At 36.7% G+C, this 23,381-nt stretch overlaps 1 protein-coding gene across 2 annotated transcripts in view; it reads left to right on the top strand.

Moving 5' to 3' along the window:
* rasgrf2b (Ras protein-specific guanine nucleotide-releasing factor 2b) overlaps positions 1-23,381 on the top strand; it is a 74,591-nt gene that overhangs the window by 6,982 nt on the left and 44,228 nt on the right. For both annotated transcript variants that reach the window (XM_026931560.3, XM_026931561.3), the window contains exons 2-3: positions 16,348-16,454; positions 18,902-19,049. In XM_026931560.3, coding sequence (XP_026787361.1) covers positions 16,348-16,454; positions 18,902-19,049 — 255 coding nt within the window. The remainder of the gene's footprint in view (positions 1-16,347; positions 16,455-18,901; positions 19,050-23,381) is intronic.

A 23,381-nucleotide genomic window follows, 5' to 3' on the forward strand; every position in this document is an offset into this window, starting at 1 on the left:
GATCATCTCTGTGTGTTTTACTATGTTTAGCACCGAGGCTCAGTATACTGTCAGGCTATAGACCTCAATTCTGATTTATTGGGATCCTAATCAAATTGGTGGCAAAACAGCCACTGAAAGATTTGGTCTTTACTTTATATTTAAATCTATTTTTATATACACCCACTGTCTGCCTTTACCCCTGTTTATTTATGCAATTATCTGATCAGCCAATCATGTGGCAGTAGTGCAATGCATAAAATCATGCAGATACAGGTCAATTTAATGTTCATATTAAACATCAGAATTGGGGAAAAAAGTGATCTATGTGACTTTAATGGTGGCAGAGTTATTAGTTGCAGATGGGTTAATTATTTTAGAAACTGCTGATGTCTTAGAATTTTCAAGCACAGCAGTCTATAGAGTCTATAGAGAACTGTGCGAAAAACAAACATCATCCAGCGGTTCTGTAGGTGGAAAAGCCTACATGTTAATGACAGTCAGAGGAGAATCAGACTGGTTACAGTGGACACATACAGTGGACACACATATATATATATATATATATATATATAAAGTTATAAATGTCATCTGGTCTTTTTCCAATCTTTAACTGTCCAGTGTTGGTGAGCCTTTGCCCACTGTAGCCACTGTAGAGTTCTTAGCTGACAGGAGCAGAATGTTGATGTGGTGTTTGACTGTTGTAGCCCATCTGCCTCAAGGTTCAGCGTATTGTGCATTCTGAGATGCTTTTCTGCTCACCACCATTGTACAGAGTGGTTATTTGAGTTGCCATATCCTTCCTGTCAGCTCAAACCAGTCTGGCCATTCTCATCTGACCTATCTCATCAACGACACATTTCCACCTGCAGAATTGCAGCTCACTGGATGTTTTTTTTTTTGCATCATTCTGTGTACACTCTAGAGACTGTTGTGCGTGAACATTCCAGGAGATCTGCAGTTTCTTTTTTCCCCATTCTGATGTTTGATGTGAATATTAACTGAAGCTCTTGACCTGTATCTGCATGACTTTATGGATTGCATGAATGGCTATTGGATAATTGCCTGAATGTACAGGTGTTCCTAATAATGTGACCAGTGAGTGTGTATATATACACTCTCAGCTTTGGATATGCACAGCGACAGGGTTTGATTTTCATTCCATTGCATCGACATTGCATTCACATGATGACTTGTTATTCTAAGCTTTCATGTCTGAATATACGGCTCTTAGAGTGTGATGCATGTTTCTATTAATGTCTCATACTGAACTTGGTCATTGTACCACGTTATTGCATTCTGAGTGTTCCAGCTGAACGGTGCTTGATACCTGTACTTTGCACTACTTTGGAGTATTAAAAAAAAATCCATAACAGGTCCACGCATCAAAATGGTTTAGAAATACCCAAGGCACACATAATGTCTTTGGTTTAACTCTTACATTTGCATTGACACTATTTGACTTTGCTTTATGGTCTACATCTAAAACATAGTCTCATGTTAGGACAAATAGGTCAAAGTCTAAAAATAATATTTAGCAAAAACTATGTTAGAGAGGCGTTAGAAAAAGTTAGTACAGCAACAAAAATAGTACAAGTCAGATTTTTATTGTTTCATGATCGTTTAAGTACTCATTTAAGTGCGAAGTGGTAGGTCTTTAGTCTTCATCTGAAGACAGATAGTGACTCAGATGTTTGGACAGCCAGGGGGAGTTCATTCCACCACCTGGGTACCAGGACAGAGAAGACTCTTGATGCATGGCTTCTTTATATCTTGAGGGATAGTGGGTCCAATCAAGCTGTGCTAATGGCTCAAAGGGATCGTGTTGCAGAGTGGGGATTGATAAGTGCTTTCTTGTAGGGTGCTGGTCCATTTCTGGCTTTGAGTCTGGTCTCAAGATATTTTCTGTACTTCTGACTTATTGGCATTTGTACTAGGATTTGTCTCAGTCGTGGTGCATTGGTGTAAATATGGTCTTGGTCTCGACAGAGAGTTTGGAAAAATAATGTTTGTGTTGCATTTTCTTTCTGCCTGACAATAAGTGATTCCTTCTGCTAGAAAACAGGCTAATCATTGGCCCAATGTGTAACTGAAATCAACTAGCTGAAGTAAAGGCTTAGCCTCAGAAAGGATTTGATGGGTTTTGGTCTCAGTCTTTACTCAGTGTTGCTTTCATTTGGACTCGAACCTCTTAACATTTGGTCTTGACGTGATCTTGGCATTGGTGAGTTGACAGTGGCAGTCTTGACTACAGTCCTAAGCATATGTGTTTTAAATCTGATGCAGGAAGCTACAGGAAGCCAGTGGAAGGAACACAGGATTGTGGTGATCAGGATCATTGACATCAATGAGGAAGTCATTTTGCTTTTTATAATTTCTACAACCGTTGTATTTTTGTTTCAACAGTTAGGAAAATGTACTGACTACTTCATGTCATGGAGAGTTATAGTGAGTGAAGTGTACAGTGTCCATAACACTGGATTAATCCTAGTGAAAGATTAGTCCTGCCATGTGGCAATCCTAATCTGATAGCATTGGTGCACTCCGCACAGTGGTGTTAGGGCTTTACTCGGTGATACCTAGCTCACTCGTAGTGGAACACTTTACAGAGGTTAACTGTGAAGCAGGCAAACAGTGTGTAATTAAAGGCTGCTTTAGAGTTAAACAAGAGTGCTTACTTATTTCATTACATAAACATGGCTGTACACCATTCCAAGGAAATCATTCTATCAGCGCTGCTCTTTCCTAGAATAGACTATGCTGTTACAAAAAAAAAAAAAAAAAAAAAAAAATCCAGTTGTGGTATGTATCTTGAAATATGGTACAAGATTTTTTACAAAAGATTTAAAGTGAAATGACAAATATCCTAGTCATTTCCCTAACTTCCAGTCCGCTGCAGTGGAGAGTTATGCCACATCCTCTTTTGAATAAAGGATATTTATATTTATTATATTATATTTATATTATATTTATATATATTGATATTTATTGAATATTGTTTGAAAAAAAGGTTAAATGTGTAACCTGGCTTTTCTCTCTGGCGGAACTCTTCTTTCTCTATATCAGCAGATATACTACGATATACTGTAATGAAAACTGTAATATTAGGCTCTATCAGTTTTGTTTTACTCTTAGTTTACATAAAGTGTAAAAATAAAAAATGGAGAGAAGCACACAGGGTATCACAGTAGTGTAGCTGATAGTGTTGATTCATAGCTACACATCTGTGCACAGTTTTGTATACACTCCCTATGTCTGTGTGAAGGAAACTCCTCCTTTGTGTGTGTGTGTGTGTGTGTGTGTGTGTGTGTGTGTGTGTGTGTATGCAAAAGGTCTATTCCTGGGAAAGTCTCATGATCCACCACATCCCTGACCAGGATAGTGTTTGATGAGGAAGATGAACAAATGATTATATGATGTAGGTGATGACATCAAAAATTTTATTTCCAGATGTGTCATGTCTCGTAAAATAGAGAACAGAGGGAAAAAAATTCTAAGTTTTTCTAACCAACTAAATAATTCTTGCCCTACCACTACAGTGTTATGTCTCATCCTGCTTTGAATAAATGTTTAAGGAAAACCAATAATGTACCAAAACCTGTGATATTAGATTTTGGATTTTTCATACTGCTCCACTTATAGGTTATTTAATGCTCTGAAATTAGAACAGGAGAGAAAGCCATGCATATTAGCAAACGTAATTTAAATTGTGCCAAGACCCTGACCAGGAGCTTACTGAAGATGAATGAATGAATTTTAGTTCCAAATGTTCTCAATTGAGCGCTGAGATTTGTGTCTGTTTAGCATAACTTCCCATTCAGCTTTTAAGAAGCTAGCTACCAACTTGTAGAAACTTGAATGGCATCAATTAACCTTTATTATTACAAAAACTTTTTACAAGGAACCGAACAGCTTCCAATTCTTACACTGACAGAACAAATATTTCACCCATAAATGCTAAAACAATAGTGTTTATGCTCCCTTAATATCAAATAAACCTGAAACTAGTTTATTTTCCTGTTTCCTAATTTCCTGTAATAAAAAGGCAGGTGAGGAAATCCCCAGTAACACTTGGAACCTTGCTGTTTTGATTGATGCAGTTTGGAAAAATTACCAGCCGTGATCTGACCTTTTTATCTGCACTACATTTCATGCCATGGTCTGTATGTTAACGACTATGTTCTTAGGGTTTTTTTTTTTGTTTGTTTGTTTGCATGAGCAGAGTGTGTTTTATATAGCTAAGACCACAGGGCAGAAATCGTGCGGTTATCTGTGGAAAACTGTAGGGTTAGCAGGGGGCCTGTTGCTTTGACAGTGAAATGCATGAAACTGTTATTGATTGCTTTTGATCTTGGTATGGTGCATATAATAAAACAGTTGCATCATTTTTTCTGTTACACCACAATGGTTTAGTGGAGAACATAAACTCTGTACTGCACTGTAAAGCCTGGAATCAGATTTGCTGCATTTCTAACATATACTTAATCATCAAGGATCTTAATATGTCCAAAATACAATCTTCTGATCTTCACAAGCTTTTGGCTTTGGCTTGTTATCAAAATCATCTGATTAGTGTAAAAGTAGGGCACTCCTTTTTGACATTAGTAAGTACTTAATATGGCCTGCTTAGACAACAATACTTACATCCTCTATAATACCTATAACAGTCATATGGACTGGATGCGGATCCAACAAAGTATTTCATTGGACCAAATTGAGCCGATCAACCTATGGAACAAAAAAACTGATCGTAGTTCAGAGACTGGTTTTCTAAACATGAACCAACATGGCTCCTGTAGCAGATCATCTATTGCAGGAAATTACATGCATTTACATAAATTTTTCATTTTATTTACCCTCTCTGCTTTACCCTCTCTGCTCTGATTAGCAAACTAACTACGTGAACTGTAACCAGAAAAAAATTCATGAAAACAGAGAGCTTTTTTTTTTTTTTTTTTTTTAAATGGACGGAGAACTATGTGTTTATTCTCCCCACATCAAATTCAGATTCATGTCTCATCTCCGTGGTGCTGCTCAAAAGTATACTGACATCTTAGCATGTGAAAATATCTTGATTGTAGTCAAATGTATCTAGTATTTCCTGCTCTAACTTACAATAAGCCAAATATAGGATTATTAATCCTTTTTCTAGAGGTTTTAAATTAAAAATTTTTTTTTTTTTAAAAATAGACTTCTTCTATTGGCAATTAAAAAAATTTAAAGCTTGAAATGAGTAAACGCATCTAAAAACAGACTGAATAATATTATATTTGATTTATAATAATCTCTATAATGAAATATTAGATAAATTTGTCCGTAGTCACGATGTATTTGCTTGCAAATATATCATTTTTTTGGCGATGTGTTCAAAACGTAAATCAAAACATAATCACTTCAAATTGTCTTACTTTAACGACATAAATTATTTGTTAATGGATAGTCATTGATAGATAACTGTAGAATTGTTTATCCAGAGCTTTGTAAGCAAGAGGTTTTTGTACCTGGACCTTTACAAATTTTAAGTGAATACCCCTGACCTGTAAGATAGAGTCTTACACCAGGTTTGTGAAATGAGCAAAGCTGTCTATCAGGAACTAACGCGCCTGAATTGTGGGTGAACCTCTTAGCGAAACGTAGTGCATGCTACCAAATGCTTCTAAACAACACTAGCCATGCTAAAGCTAACATATCTCCCCATTTACACACCCTAATATCCTGCTGGATTTCTTCTCAGAGTGAAATCCGCACTGCTGCTGGCCTCCTTGTTACCCCCCTCATCCCAGCACATTGTCAGTTTGTGGTACAGCTGGCACTCAGGCTGCACGTCTTTAAATCACTTCAGCTGCTGAATACCTGTAGTGTTTATTGCTTTAGCGATTGTATTGATTAGAAACAGACATTGTTGTTCTTGGGCGTGAAGATGTCTGCCATAAAAGAGTGAATGAGCGAATGAACCCAAAGGCTCAAGCTCAAGTTACACTGGTGCCATTGTACCTCTGCTGAGACAGCTGCTAGAATTGAACATCATCTGCTTTTAATTACTGATTATATCAGACTATTTCTAGAGACCTCATCACTTTTTGGGCACTAGCTTTATAAAGACAAGGTTCAGGTTTAGATCGTGGAGTAAAGGAAATGAATAAAGTGCCGTTTCTGCGCTGTAGTGATCGTGCCAACTCTGCAAAAACATGGTATCTTAGCAAGTGAAGTAAAGGAAAAGTTATCTAATATCTCCCATTAGGAGATTATTATATAACAAATGTAAGACCATTAAGCCAATTTCTAGATGTATTTATTCTTTTTGAGCTTAAATTGTCTTTAAGCCAATTGTTCTACTGGCAGATAGAAATAAACGCTTGAAATAAACCAAATAATATATATAATTATAATAATAATTATAATAATAAGACAATTTCAAGCTTGAAATGAATAAAATATTTAGAACTAGACTTAATGATTTATATTTGTTTAAAAACAAACTGATTACGATAAATTTGAAATGAATTCACCTAAATTTTTACTTGCTAAGATATGATTAGATATCATGATGTAGAATCCCGTGCAGATCAGCACACCATGTGTTGAATGGAATATATTTCTAAATTGTAATCTATAAAGATAGATTGAATCATCTCCCAAATCACATCATTTCTGTGTACTGTGTCTGTGTGTCCTGTGTATCATCGTCCTTCATAGCTACACCAATGTCTTACACTTAGTCTTGTGTTTACATCTGTCAGTATTGAGAATGTACTGTATATAAAATCAGTGCAAATCCTCCAGACCATGAAACTCAATTCCTGATCACTGGCCTTCTGTAAGTGCCCCTCTTTATCAGCATTGACTGAGAAGAAATCCAAGAGGAAAAGGGTCTTAAATGAAAAATGATGAGAACGTAAATGACAAAAGAAGCCAAGTAAAAAGGTGTTATTAAACACAGTCTGCGCTCTCAAGACCATGTTACCATGGAAATGGGATTTGCTGACAGAGTTTGAAAATACGTTCAACGTTTGTTAAGAAACATTATGCAAGACTTGCTCTCTCTCGCTCTCTCTCTCTGTCTCTCTCTCTCTCGCACAGACTTGGCACAACTACAACTCTGATTACATGCCTGAATATGTGGAAGTGTGAGTAGTAGTGAGGTGGAACTCAGCAGGGATGGAAGGCATTGTCAATAGGAAGGTGTAATGATTGACTGGTGATAATAAGGACAGTGGAACAGCGTAAAGAGCTTTGTGTATTCATATATAATACTTATATATTTGCTGTTCATAATGTCTTCGGGTGGATTATTTTGGAGGAACCAAGCACAACAGCACTTAGAAATGGATGCTAAAAGTCATAATTGTGTGGCTAATCTCGGAATTTGATAAACGTATAAAGAAGATTTACACGAATAATTTCCATGCGATTAGTGATGAGAAACAGTGACAAAATTTAGCAGTTTCGCAAAATTGGGCTTACATTAATGGAATTATGTTACAAATCTAAAAATGCCTGGCTGTCTTTAGGTGTGTGTGTGTGTGTATGTAATAGCTGTTCCACTTCATTCTTATTATTGATGAGACCTTTTGATATAATGCTCAAACCTAATAATTTCATTTTCAAGCTTTTGATACATATTAAATTTTAGCCCTCCCATCTAATATCATAACCAGCCATCACTAAATATATCCATTTAAAGGTTTTAGGCCATCTGAAAATGTTTAAAGCATTTTATTATGTAATTATTATGTAATTGTTTCTTGTAATTTGGTTGTTGGTGAAGCAACCAATCTGGTTATTCCATATTTTTCCATCCATATATTTCTATCCATATATTTATTACACTCCACCACCAGCACTTTTTATTCAGCTGTGATTGTCCAGGCCTAGTGTGCTATTCGTGTAAATTAGGAAATGTGCTGGAAGATAATTGAAAATACTGCCTTGCCTCAAAGAGAGGTTTAAAAATGGCTAATGCGCTGACAGACTGACAGACATGTCATCATAGTTTTATATCAACAAGGATGCTGCCAGCAAGTTGTGACCCATACAAACCAGTCTTTCATGTCATGTTCAAACCATCATGAACACAGAATTATTTGCACCTTTCAAGAAAATATGCAGACAACAATAAAACACGCAATGGCATCTATTTTGAACATGTGCAATGCAGTGAGTGATTTTTTTATTTATTTTTTAACCTGAAATAGTTTTTAGTTTTTGTTATTTTCAACCTTCAGTATACAATATATCCTGTAAATACCCCGGTACTACAGAATACATGATGCCGTCAATAAGAACAAGAGCTTCTGGACCACTAGGGGAAAAACACTCCCAAAGCATCATTGATTCACAACCATAGTGGGAACGGTAGGCTCATGCGTTCTGTGTTCTGGCTTGGCTTTAATTTTTTTTATTTTTTATTATGGATCAATTGTGCCAAATGCTATACTAACTGCTTATTTATTGCAGATCAACAACCATCTGTCTCTTCTGGATTAAAAGCTCTCTGGTTTTTTCCCTATGGTCGTGGATGACAAACAGATTTCTACGTGTATGCAGTCTCATATTTGTAGAGAAGAGAAACACAGTCACTGGATACAGGCAGCAATTAGAAATGTTACTTTTTGTCAGTGATGTCCTAAAAATAATTTGTTTTAATTAATTTATTTAATTTAAGTATTCTTTGGGTGTGTCACTAATTTTGCCTTGCATGTTTTGAAATATAATACTATAAAACAGAAGTCGCTTTAAATATGATTTTTGTTCATTTCTCCACATATTGAATAATTGGGTGTAATGTTTATTTTATATAATATTTTTGTAAATTATTCTATTATTGTAAAGGGTGCAGATAATTCTGGAGTTACTGTAAAATTAAATATACTGGGCAATTTAAGGGTTAAAAAAAAATACAGTGAAATCACCAAAAAAAAAAAAAAACATCTTAAATATCTCTATATGCCTTTTAGCAAAATTCTAGTCAATACTTCTTCAGTATCTGACATCAGTGGCACTAAAGTTAATGCTTTAACTCTGAGAAGACGTCTTGGTGTGATAGAGACTATAAAGTGTGGAGCAAAATGAGAAACATAAAATGTGTTTTCTGTTCACGAAAATACTAATATGTCTGAAGAAAAGTCATTGGGAAGTGCGGTAATGCCTGTAATATCTGCAAGTTTCTGTAAATAACAGGAGTGATGGCCTTGGTCTGGGGTGAATTTCAGCAAATGATGCAGGGGATGTGGTCAAAATCAATAAGATGATGCACGTTAACAATCTTAACATAACTAATGCTGCGTGGGACACAAGGACAGGAAAAAGAAGCAAAGTCCTTCGTGAAGCTCGGAAAAATTTATGATTGCAGATCTTTCATTATGTATTCTAAGGATGGTCACATAAAGCATTTTTAAACATTTATTTTCTATTTGTTCTGATGATGTATGTTTTCCCCACAAGATAATTAGACGCTACGAAGATCATTTGCTTCAAATGTAAATTTCGCAGGTGACAAGCCTTTTGCTGAACACTACACTGCAAAAAATAACCGTCTAAATATAAGAAGCAAGTGCATGATTTAAGAAGATACAGACTAGAAACAAGTCAAATTATCTGCCGTGCAGTAAGATAATTACACTTGGTAAAATTTCTTGAAACAAGAAAACATATCTGGGCTTTAGAAAAGAACAAAATGTCTTAAAATAAGCATTAAAACATTTATGACTTACAGTGTCTTTAGTCTAATTAACTTAAAACTAGCTTTTTAATTAATTTTTAAACAGTTTGCTTGTCTTAATTTGTGTGAAAATATCTTAAAACCAGAGCTACTAAACAAGACAATTCCTCTTAATTTAAGAATTGTCATCATTATATATTCTGACTTAAAATGAGATAAAGCATTTAAACTTAAAACACGACTATTAAAATCAAGATCACACATACATACTGTCAACAATTATTTATTCCAATGAAGACTCTTGTAACACACAGTAGTTACCATGCAAAAACAAAGCAAAATCATTACTTGCTGCTTCTCAAAATACCAGGCTACAGAGTTTATAGATGCTGAAAAGCTCCTCGATCCTGTCATATTATCCAGTCAGTTTCAAAAATAGTGTGTATGTATTGACAAAATATAATCTGGAAGATGTCATTGCACTTGCAACTGGAAATTAAAAACCATACTGGATAATTGGAAAGAGTGTGGTGACTTAATTCTAATAATTTGTTGTTAGGTTGTAAATAAATGTGTTGGTGTTGCCATAAAACAAGCATTTGGAATAAATAATACTAATGAACAACTCCTAAGTGTGACTATTGAGCATTTTTTTTTTACTGGGCAACCTTAAAACCAGTTATTACAGCTAAAACAAAGTCTTAAAAGATACAAAGCTGGCCTCACATGATGCCTGTGATGGTAAATAAGCTTAATTTGCAGGTAAAATAACTAACTTTAAGCTTTGCTAACTAAGTAAGAAAAAAAAAAGATAAATAATCTTAAAACAATCATAATAATCTTACACAATCTGCTCTTGCATAGTATTTTATTCTTAAAATAAGATCAATAAGATTTTATGGCTAGAAATAAGATTGTGGGTCTTGACTAGATGACGAGTTTTTGCAGTGTATATCTGTGTGCGTTTGTGTTGTGTTACTGTTTAGGACTAGAAGCTCTTTGAGTGATTTTGTTCTGAATAAAATAGGTTGGGAAGTCAGTGAAGAGAGTATTCATATTACTAACAAAGAAAAAGCAGCTTTGGTTATGCAAAACAGTGAGCCCACAGTGGTAACAGAAGTTTAGATTGGCTTCAGAGTGTTTTAAAAGCCAGCGTAAATGACACACTGCAAAAACTGACATCTTACCAAGTAAAAATATCTCAAATATAGTCATATTTATCTAGTATTTCATATTATAAGATTACAATAAACCAAATATAGGATTATTAAACCTAATTTGAGACATGTTTACTCATTTTAAGCTTTATATTTACTTGTTCTGTTGGCAGATAATTTTGCTTCTTTCTAGAAATAAACGCTTACAATGAGCAAAATTATCTGCCAACAGAACAAGATTATTTCAAGCTTGAAATTAGTTTTAACTTATTAGTAATAATAAGTTGTAATAATCTTATATTTGGTTTATGGTAAACTTACAGTAGGAAATACTTGATAAATTTGATTATATTCAAAGTATTTACACTTATTAAGATGTCTTTTTTTTGCAGGGCATATTTTAGGTCAATTAGAGGATTAAATTGGGATTGTTAATATACTTTGTCTTTAATAGTCAGCTTTGGTTTTAGGTAAATCATGCAGATTGCCACACAGAAGTATCTTTACGGTGAGAAAGAATGAAATGCTAATGGCAGGTTCACAGTAGAGTATACAGATCAGTACAGGTCAGCTGTATGTATTCTCTTCCACAGAGACTTCTTTTGTTTCAGCTACACAAACTGAAACTGAAAGTTCACTGAAACATGACACCAGTTAGCATGACACCTGTTAGCATTTATAATCTCAGGTCATGTAGTCATCATTACCTACAGATTGACATCAAAGATTCATTTTGTATCATATTTGTCCTTTTTTGGTGAATACATACTCAAGAGCCTAATCAAATGAGTCATATCCTGTTTTATGCACTTGAGGCTTACAAGGCGTTGCAGAAAAATTGAACGCATTATGCTGTATTAAGCTCTGATGTCTAATGGGAGCAGACTTGTTTTGACAGTTAAACATACTGCTGCATTTAAACTGCACTTAAACAGCAGTGTGGAATGCTCTCTGAGCAGCCATCACATCCTTCTCTGGCCTTGAAAGCATCCTGTTGCTAAGGAAGCCTACCACAGTTGTGAAGCAATTAGTATAATGTATATTGTTATAGTGCAGCCCTTCTAAGTAGCTTCGGCTCAGACACCACTTAGAGTAGGAAATGATTGAAACTACTCATGCAGTGGATCCACAAACCTGGATTCAAGAAGCATGTATAAAGTATAACGGTTGTGGAAAAACGTCAGCATTTCACAAAGCGCTTAACATGGCTGAAACGTTTTTATTAAACGTCAAATACTGGCCAGTGTCAGACTTGAGCGGGATGGAGATGGAGATGTAAACAGGTTAAAATAGATGATGGGCTTTATTAAACAAATAAGTCAAGGAAAACTATTCAGAATGTCAGGCAAATGAAAATGAAATAAGCAGGCAGAGTTCAAAAAGCAAAACAGAGTCTGCACAAAAGGAAACCCAGTGGGCAAAACCATGAGAAACCACATCAAAAGTCACACACAAGGATTGATACTGGCAAAAAGACCAAAATTATAAATGAAAAGTAACAGTCTTTTAAGATTATGAGTTATAATTTTGGCCATATTCTATAGCAGACTTTGTGAAAACACGGTCTCCATGTCAAATTATATGGTGAAGATTCTCTACCAATAGATTAATGCGATTAAAGAAAATTTCGTCAACCATCAATGCGATCTGGATTTTGTGCAGAAAATCTGGTCCCATAATCAGAAACATTCTTAAAAGTCATTCTGAAGTAACAATACAAATTTTTCATATGTTGTTTGTTTTGCCATTGCCATTATTTGTAGTTGTCCCATGTGTTCCTAATGGTGGCTTTTAGATGAGCGTTGCAGCAGTGACCACACTCTGAGATTTTAATCCAAACTTTCTGCCACTGCCAGATGTTTGTCATCATATGTCTTTGGTTGCAATGGCACTAAATTGTCTTTTTTTTTTTTTACAGAATTGTTTTTTTTACCATATGTGATTTTTGTCTGTGACAACCGAATGTTCCAGGAAATTGTACCATGAAAACTTAACAATGAACAAACCAAATTTGAGATATTTAATCTGGGGTAGATGATGAATAAATGAAATGAACATGAGCAGGTTTGCTAAGAAGGGATTGTGGTAGCAGGGGATTCTGGGAGATGGAGGTCCTGGAGCATGTAACAGCCTGTCCTTTTCCTGATGGCTATCATGAACCTCATAAATCATAAACTTCATTAATGGTTTGGTAAAGAAATGCAATTAAGTAAAGACAATCAGGGTCTTGGTAGCATCTGAACATTCTCAGTCTTCGTTCGGACCGGTCGTTTCCGTGCAGTTGACACGGCCAGGCAGAAGTGGAGCGACCAGGATGAAGAACCATCCAGCATGAGAGATTCTAAATAGATCTGTTGAGGGTTATGTCAGATCTCTCATTCAGGTCTTCACTGCAGGACAACGTGAGGTCATTTTCAGACACACACATTCCTATAAACAAGTGTGAAGTATAAACTAGCAAATGCCTGCATACTATATTTCCCTATCTGTGTTATCCTTACATGGTAATAGCTCTACATAAACATAGAATAGGTTACAGCTTGTTTTCATACTTTAAGGCATCATTCAAGATCTAAACTACTTGCCAGTTTAAATACCACAATACCCTGAGTTTACATACTGTACATAGAACATAAAAACAGAGGTATGGCTGTTATGGATTGGAACTGACATGGATCAGAATGGCTCTTTGGAAAATTTCTCTTGCTTCTAATGTTGCACCAGGTTCTTGATCCTGCTGTTTCTCTGTATTGTTAGATAACATGGATATGTAATCCCACACAGGAGCATGCGTAATCTGGGCTCATGTAAGAACACTAGCCCTGACCTGTTTCCTACAGTGCAGAGTATATTTTAGTCTAGAGAACCAAAGCATGCAAGCACACAAGTAGTCGCCATGTGGTCTTTTTCCTGCTGAGCAATTTTGCAATTTATACAGAAGGATGTGACTGCGACAGAAAAAAGATGTAAAGCTGATAGATGTGGTGACTAAACAGGTTATCATTCCACTGGATACTTCTGCTTCAGCTGAACATAGCTTGGGACAACAACATAACAAAAAAAGGCCATTGAAAATTTCCACAGAAAAAAACCCATTAAAATTACATATTTAATACAAATTATAATAAAAATCATAAGCATTGCTAACTGAAGATACATGCCGTATGTCTTGTGGGAGGGAGTTCCACAGCTTGGCAGCATACACACTAAAACATCCTCACTACTTCTTTTGTGCTTTGTTCTTGGAACAGAAAGTCCTGTGTTTGATTATCTTGATTATATCTGACACCACTGTGGAGCATATTCAGCTAGGCCATCTGAAATGTAACAAGGTGTTAGTCCATTTATAGCTTTAAGAACAAATACAAGGACTTTAAATTGTATTCGGTATTGAACAGAAAGCCAGTGGAGTGCTCCTGTACTAGAGCAATATGTTCGCTCTTCCATGGAATTATATTGTATGTTTGCTCATCCTATGCTTCATACCTCTGAAAATTTACAGGACTGTGTGTAAGAAATTTGCATACATTTGTCCTTAATTTGCCATATTGAATCCCCAGCATCAGGAATTGGATGTGGACTACAATACGTCTTTGAGGGCTTTTAATGCACACATAACAGGTAGTTTCACATCATTCACTCCCTGAGGCCAGCATGATGGCTGATTAAACTTTCTCTCTGTTATACGTCCACTTGCTTCATAGCAGCTGTGTTTATTTGCCTTGCAGATAGCCCGAGACTGGACTCTTCATCTACAACTCCCATGTTCTCATCTCATTTCCTTTAAGCCATTTTTTTAGGATGTCAGTGAAGTCAATGTGATAACCTTATACAGAGCAGCCTAGGGTAGATACTTCATTTACTGTGCTAAAACAGCTATGCTGTCTTTTTATATGTACAGACACATTATGCTCGGGGTGTAGGCTGAATTCAGAAATATTCAGCATATTTGTGCTGATAATTGTCTTTGGATCTCATGTGAATGAGTTTGTGTTTACAAGAATTCAATATGAACTGTCTGCTGTTGTGATATTTTATACTTCAATCTGAAATTTACTAATTACTGCAAGTTCACAAGTTGTGAGGCATCGTTATGTTTCTCATTAAGCAGAACCCATGTTTGACCTGTTGTCAATGCTAATCGCAGTCTAATTTTAGCCATGCAGAGCCTGTTTTAAAAACAATGTTTCTGAGGAAAACATGAGATGGCTATATGCTAGTTAACTAAAGCAGATATTCTATTTCTGCTTGGAGCTTCTACTCTACTTGTGACTCATTTTCTGCTGCTGTAGATGGTTCCACATGGAAACCTTAAATATTTCCTCTTCCTAAAAACAGTTTATGCACAAATTTCCACCTTGCTTCAGTGGATAATCTCATTTTGAGATTATACTGTAGATCTGTACCTAAGAACTGCTGCTGTGATCATAAACACTGTCCTGTGCTTATTAGAACTGTTCTTTGCAGTATGCACATATTGAACAGTCTTTCATCACACATGTAGTACTGTTTTGATTTTATAATACGCACCTGTACAAGTGTAATGGTTTCTAATCTCACTGTGTACTAGTAAATGTTTTTAACTAATGAATTTAAGTTGATGGCATGTTGTTCATATGTTCATGTGAAAAAATAATTATCCAGAACTGTTAGAAGATGATTTTTTTTTTTTGTAGCTATGCTGTTTTGCCTAAAAACATCATTCAGTTTCTCAAGGTTTGCTGGTAATATGCATGACTATTGCTACATAGTTTGCTAAAGAATGAATCAGAAGTCAAATATCATGCAAATAACTAGTATTTACCATTTGCTAGAATTTGACTTACTGCCTAGCCAAATTATGCTAGCTACTGGAATTGATGCTAGACTAACCTGGTATTAGTAAAGAAAACATGCTAATGTGGATAAATACAGTCAGTTAATTTTAGCAAATTAGCAGAACATTCAGATTAGATGGATTTCATGCTCATCCTCAAGTTTGACTCTGCAGTCAAATCTATATTCTATAGCACTGAGTACATGGTGTAGCATGAGGAGGTCACAGCAAATGACGAATTGGCAAGATTCTCGATAGTTTTTTTCTACACGGATGAACTTGATTGAATGCTAAACTGAGCCCATTCAGTTGATATGTAGCATACAGTCATTGGTTAGATGAGAGAACAGACCTTCAAGATTTGTAACAAGTACTTTGAAGGTCTTTTTCATTGAAATCTAATTAGGTAAGAGTACAAGATTTCAATTGCAGTATTACCCAAGTATAAATGTGCCAAAGTAACACTTGGGTGTAGTAATGAAGTACAATTATTGAAGTATTTTGCACCCCTGAAAACTGCTATCACTGAAAGCTGCCATCATAATCAGTCATCATAATCTTACTATAACAATGTCAATTCATCTGATCTGGCTTTTATTTTATTCTAGGTGAAGCACCTCTTCAATCCTCTAATAATAGCAATAGCAACTTCTAATAGCAAAAAAGCTGTTGTTCCATTTGTTGTTCCACCAACTTTAACAGCACCTGTGTTGTGGTTGTGTGTCTTTCCATAGCACTATTTCCTCATTGTGTTTGGTCATGATGGCCAGAAGCCTCTGGAGCTCCGTGCTGAAGAGGAAACAGAGTGTGATGAATGGGTGGAGACCATCCAACAAGCCAGGTAAACTAGTACAGTTGTGTGTTAAAGCATGGATAAAGCATGGGTAAAATGACAGCACTCTTAGTGTGTTTTGACTGAGGTTCAGGGAATGAAGTTTGGCAGGACTGATCAAAGACAGGAAAGCCAAGCTATATATAGTGCTATGTAGCACTATGAATTATCGTTGTCACTGGAAACCAGAACTAGCACCTAATAAACAGCACTGAGCTTGACAGCGCTGTTGTTGTTTTCTCTCTCAGACTCTTGAGAAAGCATTGCTGCCAAAGTAATTAACTATACAGAAGACTTTGTTATTGCAGGTGTCCCCCTCGGGTAGCTAGTGCATCATAGGGGGATATTTTTGTCACTATGTTTTTAAATTTGATCAGTCCCAAAGTGAAAGACAGACAGGAGGCACAGAGTGATGATGTCCACAAAAAAAAAAAAAAAAAAAAAAAACACCATCTGGAACCTGAGGCACTCAGTCTTTGGCAGCTGACTCTTCAAGCAGACACTTTATATACAACTGAGGCTGTGGCATTTAGATTTGGCTTTCGTCACTAGTGAGATCTGCTGGAATGAGAAGGATTAATGGGCTACTTGTGAGCAGATGCGTCTTTGAGTATTGGGACTAACCCCTGTGTTCATCTGGCCCATGGGCTTATAGTACTCAGCATACTCTGTTGAGAATTTTGACTGTTAGTGCAGCTACTATAATATATACAGTTGTCAATTAATGAGGAATGTTTATGCATTTATTTTCAGAAATGCACATGCACTGAAAAAAATAAATCAGTCTAAACTAAGTTTTTAAAGGTGCACTTTTTCTGTTCCTTTAAGATACAGTTAAAAAAAAACCCAACGGATTCACACCTTTACCGTACCATGGATATCAATAGTTTCTTGATTTCATGCTGTTTAAATATTTCTGTCTCAGAAATTAGCTCCACTTCCAGCCTCAGAAATTAAAGAGCAACTCCAGCATCCTTTTTTTTTTTATCACACTCCTGTTTTCAAACGCTGCAACAGAAAGACGCACCACGTTATTTATTTGCTAATAGGAGCTATATGGAGATGTGTATTTTTTCTCAGCTTCACAGCTCAAAATACTCGACAAAATGAGTGAGTCCTTTCATTCCCGCATGCTGATAATGACTTTATAAAGCCTGCTGTCTTTGTCAGCAAAGTCTTTGGCTGTGAGACACAGCCTGTTTTGGCCTTTCGCACATCTTGGTATTCACTCTGTATGTGTTTAAATGTGATGTGATTATGAGCTGTACTCATGGAAAGTGGCATGGCTTTGTGCCATTTGTAGGCTTTGTGCCATCATTACAGTGGTAATGATAATAATTGTACACAGTGTTGTTTGTAATACTATAACACTGTCCAATACAGATATTGCACTTATATTTATTTACTAATAGCTCCGGGCTCCAGTGAATGAATGAGTCAGGGGCAGTGTGAATTGAAAAACTGCACAGTAGGCTAAATAAAGATTACAGCTCCATTTCTCCATTTGGTGGCAGACTTCAGTTGATGTTAAATGTGTTTGCAGGAATTTTCCTCACATGCATTCAGGAAAACACAGTAAACCTACAGAAAACTATAAAAAATCTAAACAAAAAATGAATAAAGAACAGTCTTAATGAGTTCGGAAACTAGAAGAGCAGTTTTGCAATATGTTATGTATTAAACAAATGAATTGCCTTTGTAGTTTTTCATTACAGAAATAAAACATTAAAAATCCCCAGTTTTCTGTAACCTACCAGTTAAACTCCCACTGTTACCTGGCTTAAACTATACATTTATGAGGCCTGATTTTTGGTGATCTCTCACTAGTGTGGGATGGACAAGCACAATGATGTGTTTTGACTGTGTGAGAAGGAACTAAGCCCCGCCCCCAGGCCGAGATAACATCATGGTGCGGCACTTGTTCCAGCCAGATTTGGACTGTACGATTACGATGGTCTTTTAAGATTATTACTTCTCACACTGCATGAGATGATAACAATAAAATTGTCCGAATTCTGTAACCATAACTTGTTCACCATATCAGCTTATACGATTGTGAGATTTTTGTCTGCAACAACCTAATTGGGTCGAAAATTGGACAGTGTATAACTGCCTTAAGGACAACATCCAAGTTTTTTTTTTTTTCAAAAATATGCTAGTAATGGAACATTGTTTTTATAATGATCAAAATAAGATATAATACAGTTTTAAAATCATGTCTTTTCTGTTTGGTTTCCATGAAATTCACTGGAGTTGCTCTTTAAAAGGCAACTTGTGTGTTGATTTAACAGAAACAGCAGAGTGGGTGGATTGAATGGAGGCAAAAGGAACTGAAGTCTCTTAAAGAAGATGTCTGCAATTTGTAGAGCCTTTTTAGGGACTTCAGTTGGGTAATTTTAATAGTAGCTCATCTAAGTGATTAATACTGAGTAGCATTCTCTTTTTTGGCCTACCAGCTATTCAGACATTATCATCGAGCGTGAAGTGCTCATGCAGAAATACATCCACCTGGTGCAGATTGTGGAGACGGAGAAGGTGGCAGCCAATCAGTTGCGCACCCAGCTGGAGGACCAGGACACAGAGATTGAGAGACTCAAAGCAGAGGTAGATATGTTTTCAGTGACTCATTACAGCATATGTTTTACATTCAGTGTGTGGTAATTAACAACTGATTTATGTTTTAACAGTTATGGTTTTGATGTTGTCTTTTTGCGAGGGGTTTTCCTGTTTCGTGAAATCACAGTAAATAGGATTAATGATTCATTTAATTATGACTCAGTCAGTTAATAAATGATAAACTGTCATGTGGATAGAAAAGGGGTAAGATTAGGGGACATAATATGCACAATATATACACTATAATATATACAGTATACAGTATAATAATGGGCTTTGGAAAACCAATATTTATTCCTTCATTCATTCCTTCGTTCATTCCTTCGTTCATTTAATTATTTTCACTCAGCTTCTCCTGGTGAAGGTTGTGGTACCAATATCATTGAAGGCTGCATGAAATAATGAATAAAACACAATGGGAATAATAATGAATTATAATGAATAAAACACAATGCTGTTGTAGAAAAATAATCAATGACTGGGTGGAGTGTGTGATATGGTCTGACACAAAGCAGAGTTATACTGTTACACCCCAGAGTTGTTTATTTTCCAATAACAGCACATCCTGAAGTGTTTTATTTCTCTTATACCGAGGCAATTTGCCAGCACTAACAATATTTTATTTATTAAAGAATGACATGCTCTACTTTTTATGCATTTATAGTTACATTTAATATTGTAGAACATTTAAAACAAGTTCCTGTTATCACTTACATTATAGCTAAAACTATAAACAGTCCCTCTCACTAGCCTATCTTGACTACAGTTAGTCAAGAAGCAAAGAAACTGCAAATCTCTCTGCCCCGAAGACTTTTCCGTGTGGGAAAGCTAAAAGTTATGGCTTTGCTTTTGACTGGAGACTCCTTTCAAAAATGCTAAATAAACATCTCCTCACAGAAAACTTTTTATGGTGCATTTGCCAAGTCTCTGTGTAAGTTGTTACTATAGAAATTATAACATATTATAACCAGTACTTTAATATAAAAATGTTGCAGCTTTGCACCATTTGACCTTTTGTTACTTACATATCCATTATGCCTAGTTGGATTTTGGTTTTAGGAACTGGAAAATCAACAGGTTGTGTGATATTAGCATAGAAGAGTGTAAATCATTTTCTCTTCTGCTGGAAATCTACTGTCTTGCTGAGATGCAGTGCCTTGCAATATGGAAAAATGCATTGGCTATTCAACTCTTCAAGTCCCGTTATGTTTTACCAGGGAATTAGCCTTCCCAGTAGATTAGGTTAGTCACCATGGGGACAGAAATCGAGTGTCATTATTTGTATAGGACCAGCAACCTATTATGGCTCGCTGCTGAGCAAATGTCAGTGCATAACTCAATATGATACATGTGATGGAGTCAGTGTGTCTGTGTGAAGATTGCTGCTTAATTTTAGAGTGGTTAGTTAAAAAGGTGTGTTCTACCCAAAAAACTGAATTGTTGCTGTGTGTACATTTTCAAGGTTATCATTGCTACTGGGAGAGAAGAAGTATAAGAGTGGAATGCAATCAATTTGTCACCCAGTTAGGTGGTACATGTCAGTGCTACAGTGGAGAGAGGAACAGTGTAGATGTTTTATTTTAGAAATGAGCCTGTTGTGTTTCTAGGTTCCCTAACTACTGACCTCAGCTTCGATTTGAGCCTAAAATGTGCCGCTGATGCAGTGATAAGCAAAGCCTTCGCTAGTTATGTCCTTGAATGGCCTTAAAGGAATAGTCCAGAATTATCACAAACAAAATATTTAACACATTTCTTCGTATTGAATATCTGTTGTGGCAGCGGGGGCGTGATCAAGCTTCACCTGTTGAGGGAGAGGGAGCGGGTTGAACCAGCAGGTAATGCGTGATGATTCTCACCTGTGTCTTATTACTGCCAACCTTCATATGCTTCTTTGCACTTTCTCTCTGAGAGCCAGCGAGACAGAGTGGCATAGCTTGCAGAGCTATGCGTGTTCACACACACACACACACACACACAGAGACACACACACAGAGTGTGATGTTAACCTTGAACATGGCACGAGCTAGTGAAAAAAAAAAGTTAGGAGTTTTTTTGAGTTTCTGAAAGTGCGCTGAAAAGCTGTGGAGAAATAGAAGTGAGCCCGGAGTGCTACTGAAATTCCACCTGCCTCCCGAATCTTCCTCTGCATCCATGCACACTGGGTTCTACAGTGGTGCCAAAACCCGTGATCAAGGAAGATTCAGACGCCGCTATGTAAGCCTTCCCACTCAGTGACATCCTAAAGTCCCTTGTCAGCCTCCACCAAAACCAACACCAATCTCTTCTCAACCTGCACAAGGAGCAGAAGCTGTGCTTTGAAGCCCTTGCTCAGGAGCAGGCCGAGAGCAGGTGGGCACTCCATAAGCTTCTGCAGCCCACCACATCTCCAGCTGTGTCCCCTACCACCATCCCACATGTGGCGCTCACCAAGCTGGCCTCCACCGACGATCCGGAGGCCTTTACTGCCACCCAGCAGCTGCTGCCAAGGACGCAGCTGGAGTATCCGAACATCAAGAGGGCGGTCCTGCAGTGCTTCGGCGGAGGATCACCTGGAGACCACCCCTGGTCTAGGTATCTCCCTTTTCTCTCTCTCTCTCTCTCTCTCTCCCTCCTCCTTCCCCAGTTCCAGCTCCTCATTACCGAGGTGCCAGGGCCCTGAAACTGACATCTTGGACCAAGTGTTCATGCCGCTGTTCCTCCCCTCCCTCCCCACCTCTCTAATGTCTCCCCATGCTCCATCTCTTTCTTCGAAGGGGGAACATCCTGTACCCATCAGAACTGGGCCGGGAATCCAGGGTCACATGTATTTCTCTGCAGCTTTTCAGAGCACTTTCAAAAACTAAAAAAAAAAAAACGAACAGAAATGCAACCCAAAAGGGACCATCAGTAGCTTGCAGCTTTTGCCTCGTTCAAGGTTAAGATCATGTTCTGTGTGTGGGTCTGAATGTGTGTGTGCGTTGCAAGTTTCACTAGCTATGCCACTCTCTCTTTGAATCACGGCAGTCACTGAAAGCACAAAGAAACGCACATTAGTAGGCTGGTGGTAATAAGACACAGGTGAGAACCATCACATGCTACTTGCCGGTTCAACCTGTCTCCTTTCCGTCCGCAGCTGGTGCTCAACCATGTCAACCAGATGCTGTAGATATAGATTAGATTGAAAATTGCTGGAGTATTCCTTTAATCATGCTGAATAAATTCTCCTTCTGGCTGTGAGGAGTGAAAGGTGGAAATTGCTTTTAAAGCTCGGCTGATTGATGACAAAGCCTTTTATCATAGTTCATCAGTCTCTGCATACAGTTTATGATTTTTGGCAGAGATACCATGTAGATCTTTAATATAGATATATCAACTCATAGCATATAGAGCAATTATAATTTTACTCTGCATCATGGTAAACAACTCTTGTTCACTACAGTGTACATACTGTGGGTTCAGTTCACTAAAAGCAACATAATGCTTAATGCATAATGCATCACTTCAACTGATGGAGTGTTTAGAATCATACTGCAGTGCACTGCTCGGCCTTTCCAAGTGCTACATATTGTGCTGGAGAATTTCTCTCAGAGGACTGTGATCCAAGCATATCATCAGAATGATATCTTTAGTTTCACTGTAAAATGTAATCTTTTTGTAGTTTATTACAATAATTTTTGTACCATACTAAAGGGCCTTATACTTTACTAAATATCATAAAGGATAAATATCATATCAAAATGTCAGTTTTTGACAATGTTCTCTTTTTCTACCTCACAATGTATAGGTGTAGCACAGCTGATTTATTACCTATAGATTTTTTTATTAATAGAAATATACAATGTGTTGATTGATTAATCTGCTTTTTAATGTTATATTTAGATTTTTTAAATATCACTATGAATACAGGATGAGATTCACTCGTGTGTGTTTAAGTTATTCCATCTTAGATTTATTCTCTATTGGTAAGGTAGGATTCTTATATTTGTGTACTATCCACTTGGTTCTGTTAGATCTAGTCTTGTGACTTTAGTCTTTTTGATTCTGTGGTGGTGTTTGGAAATGTCTGTTGGGCTATGCTAATTAGTTCTGTCAGGTGTCTAATTAAGATTAGTTTCAGTGTGTGAATTGTGGGCGTGGGCGGGGCTTACTAAGATATATTGAAGGTGTCTGTAACCATCTGTAGTGGTTAGAAGCAAAATTTTGTTAGTAAGAGTTAAGTTTAGTTAGGTTTAGAAACAGTGTTTATTACCTGTTCTCTCTCAGCCCTACTCAAACTCACTGACCTAACTCCAGACTAGACTGCTGACATGTGTCTCAAACCTATCTCTGTCATCACATCTT

This window comes from Pangasianodon hypophthalmus, chromosome 24 (genome assembly GCF_027358585.1).
Source record: "Pangasianodon hypophthalmus isolate fPanHyp1 chromosome 24, fPanHyp1.pri, whole genome shotgun sequence".
Taxonomy (NCBI): Eukaryota; Metazoa; Chordata; class Actinopteri; order Siluriformes; family Pangasiidae; genus Pangasianodon; species Pangasianodon hypophthalmus.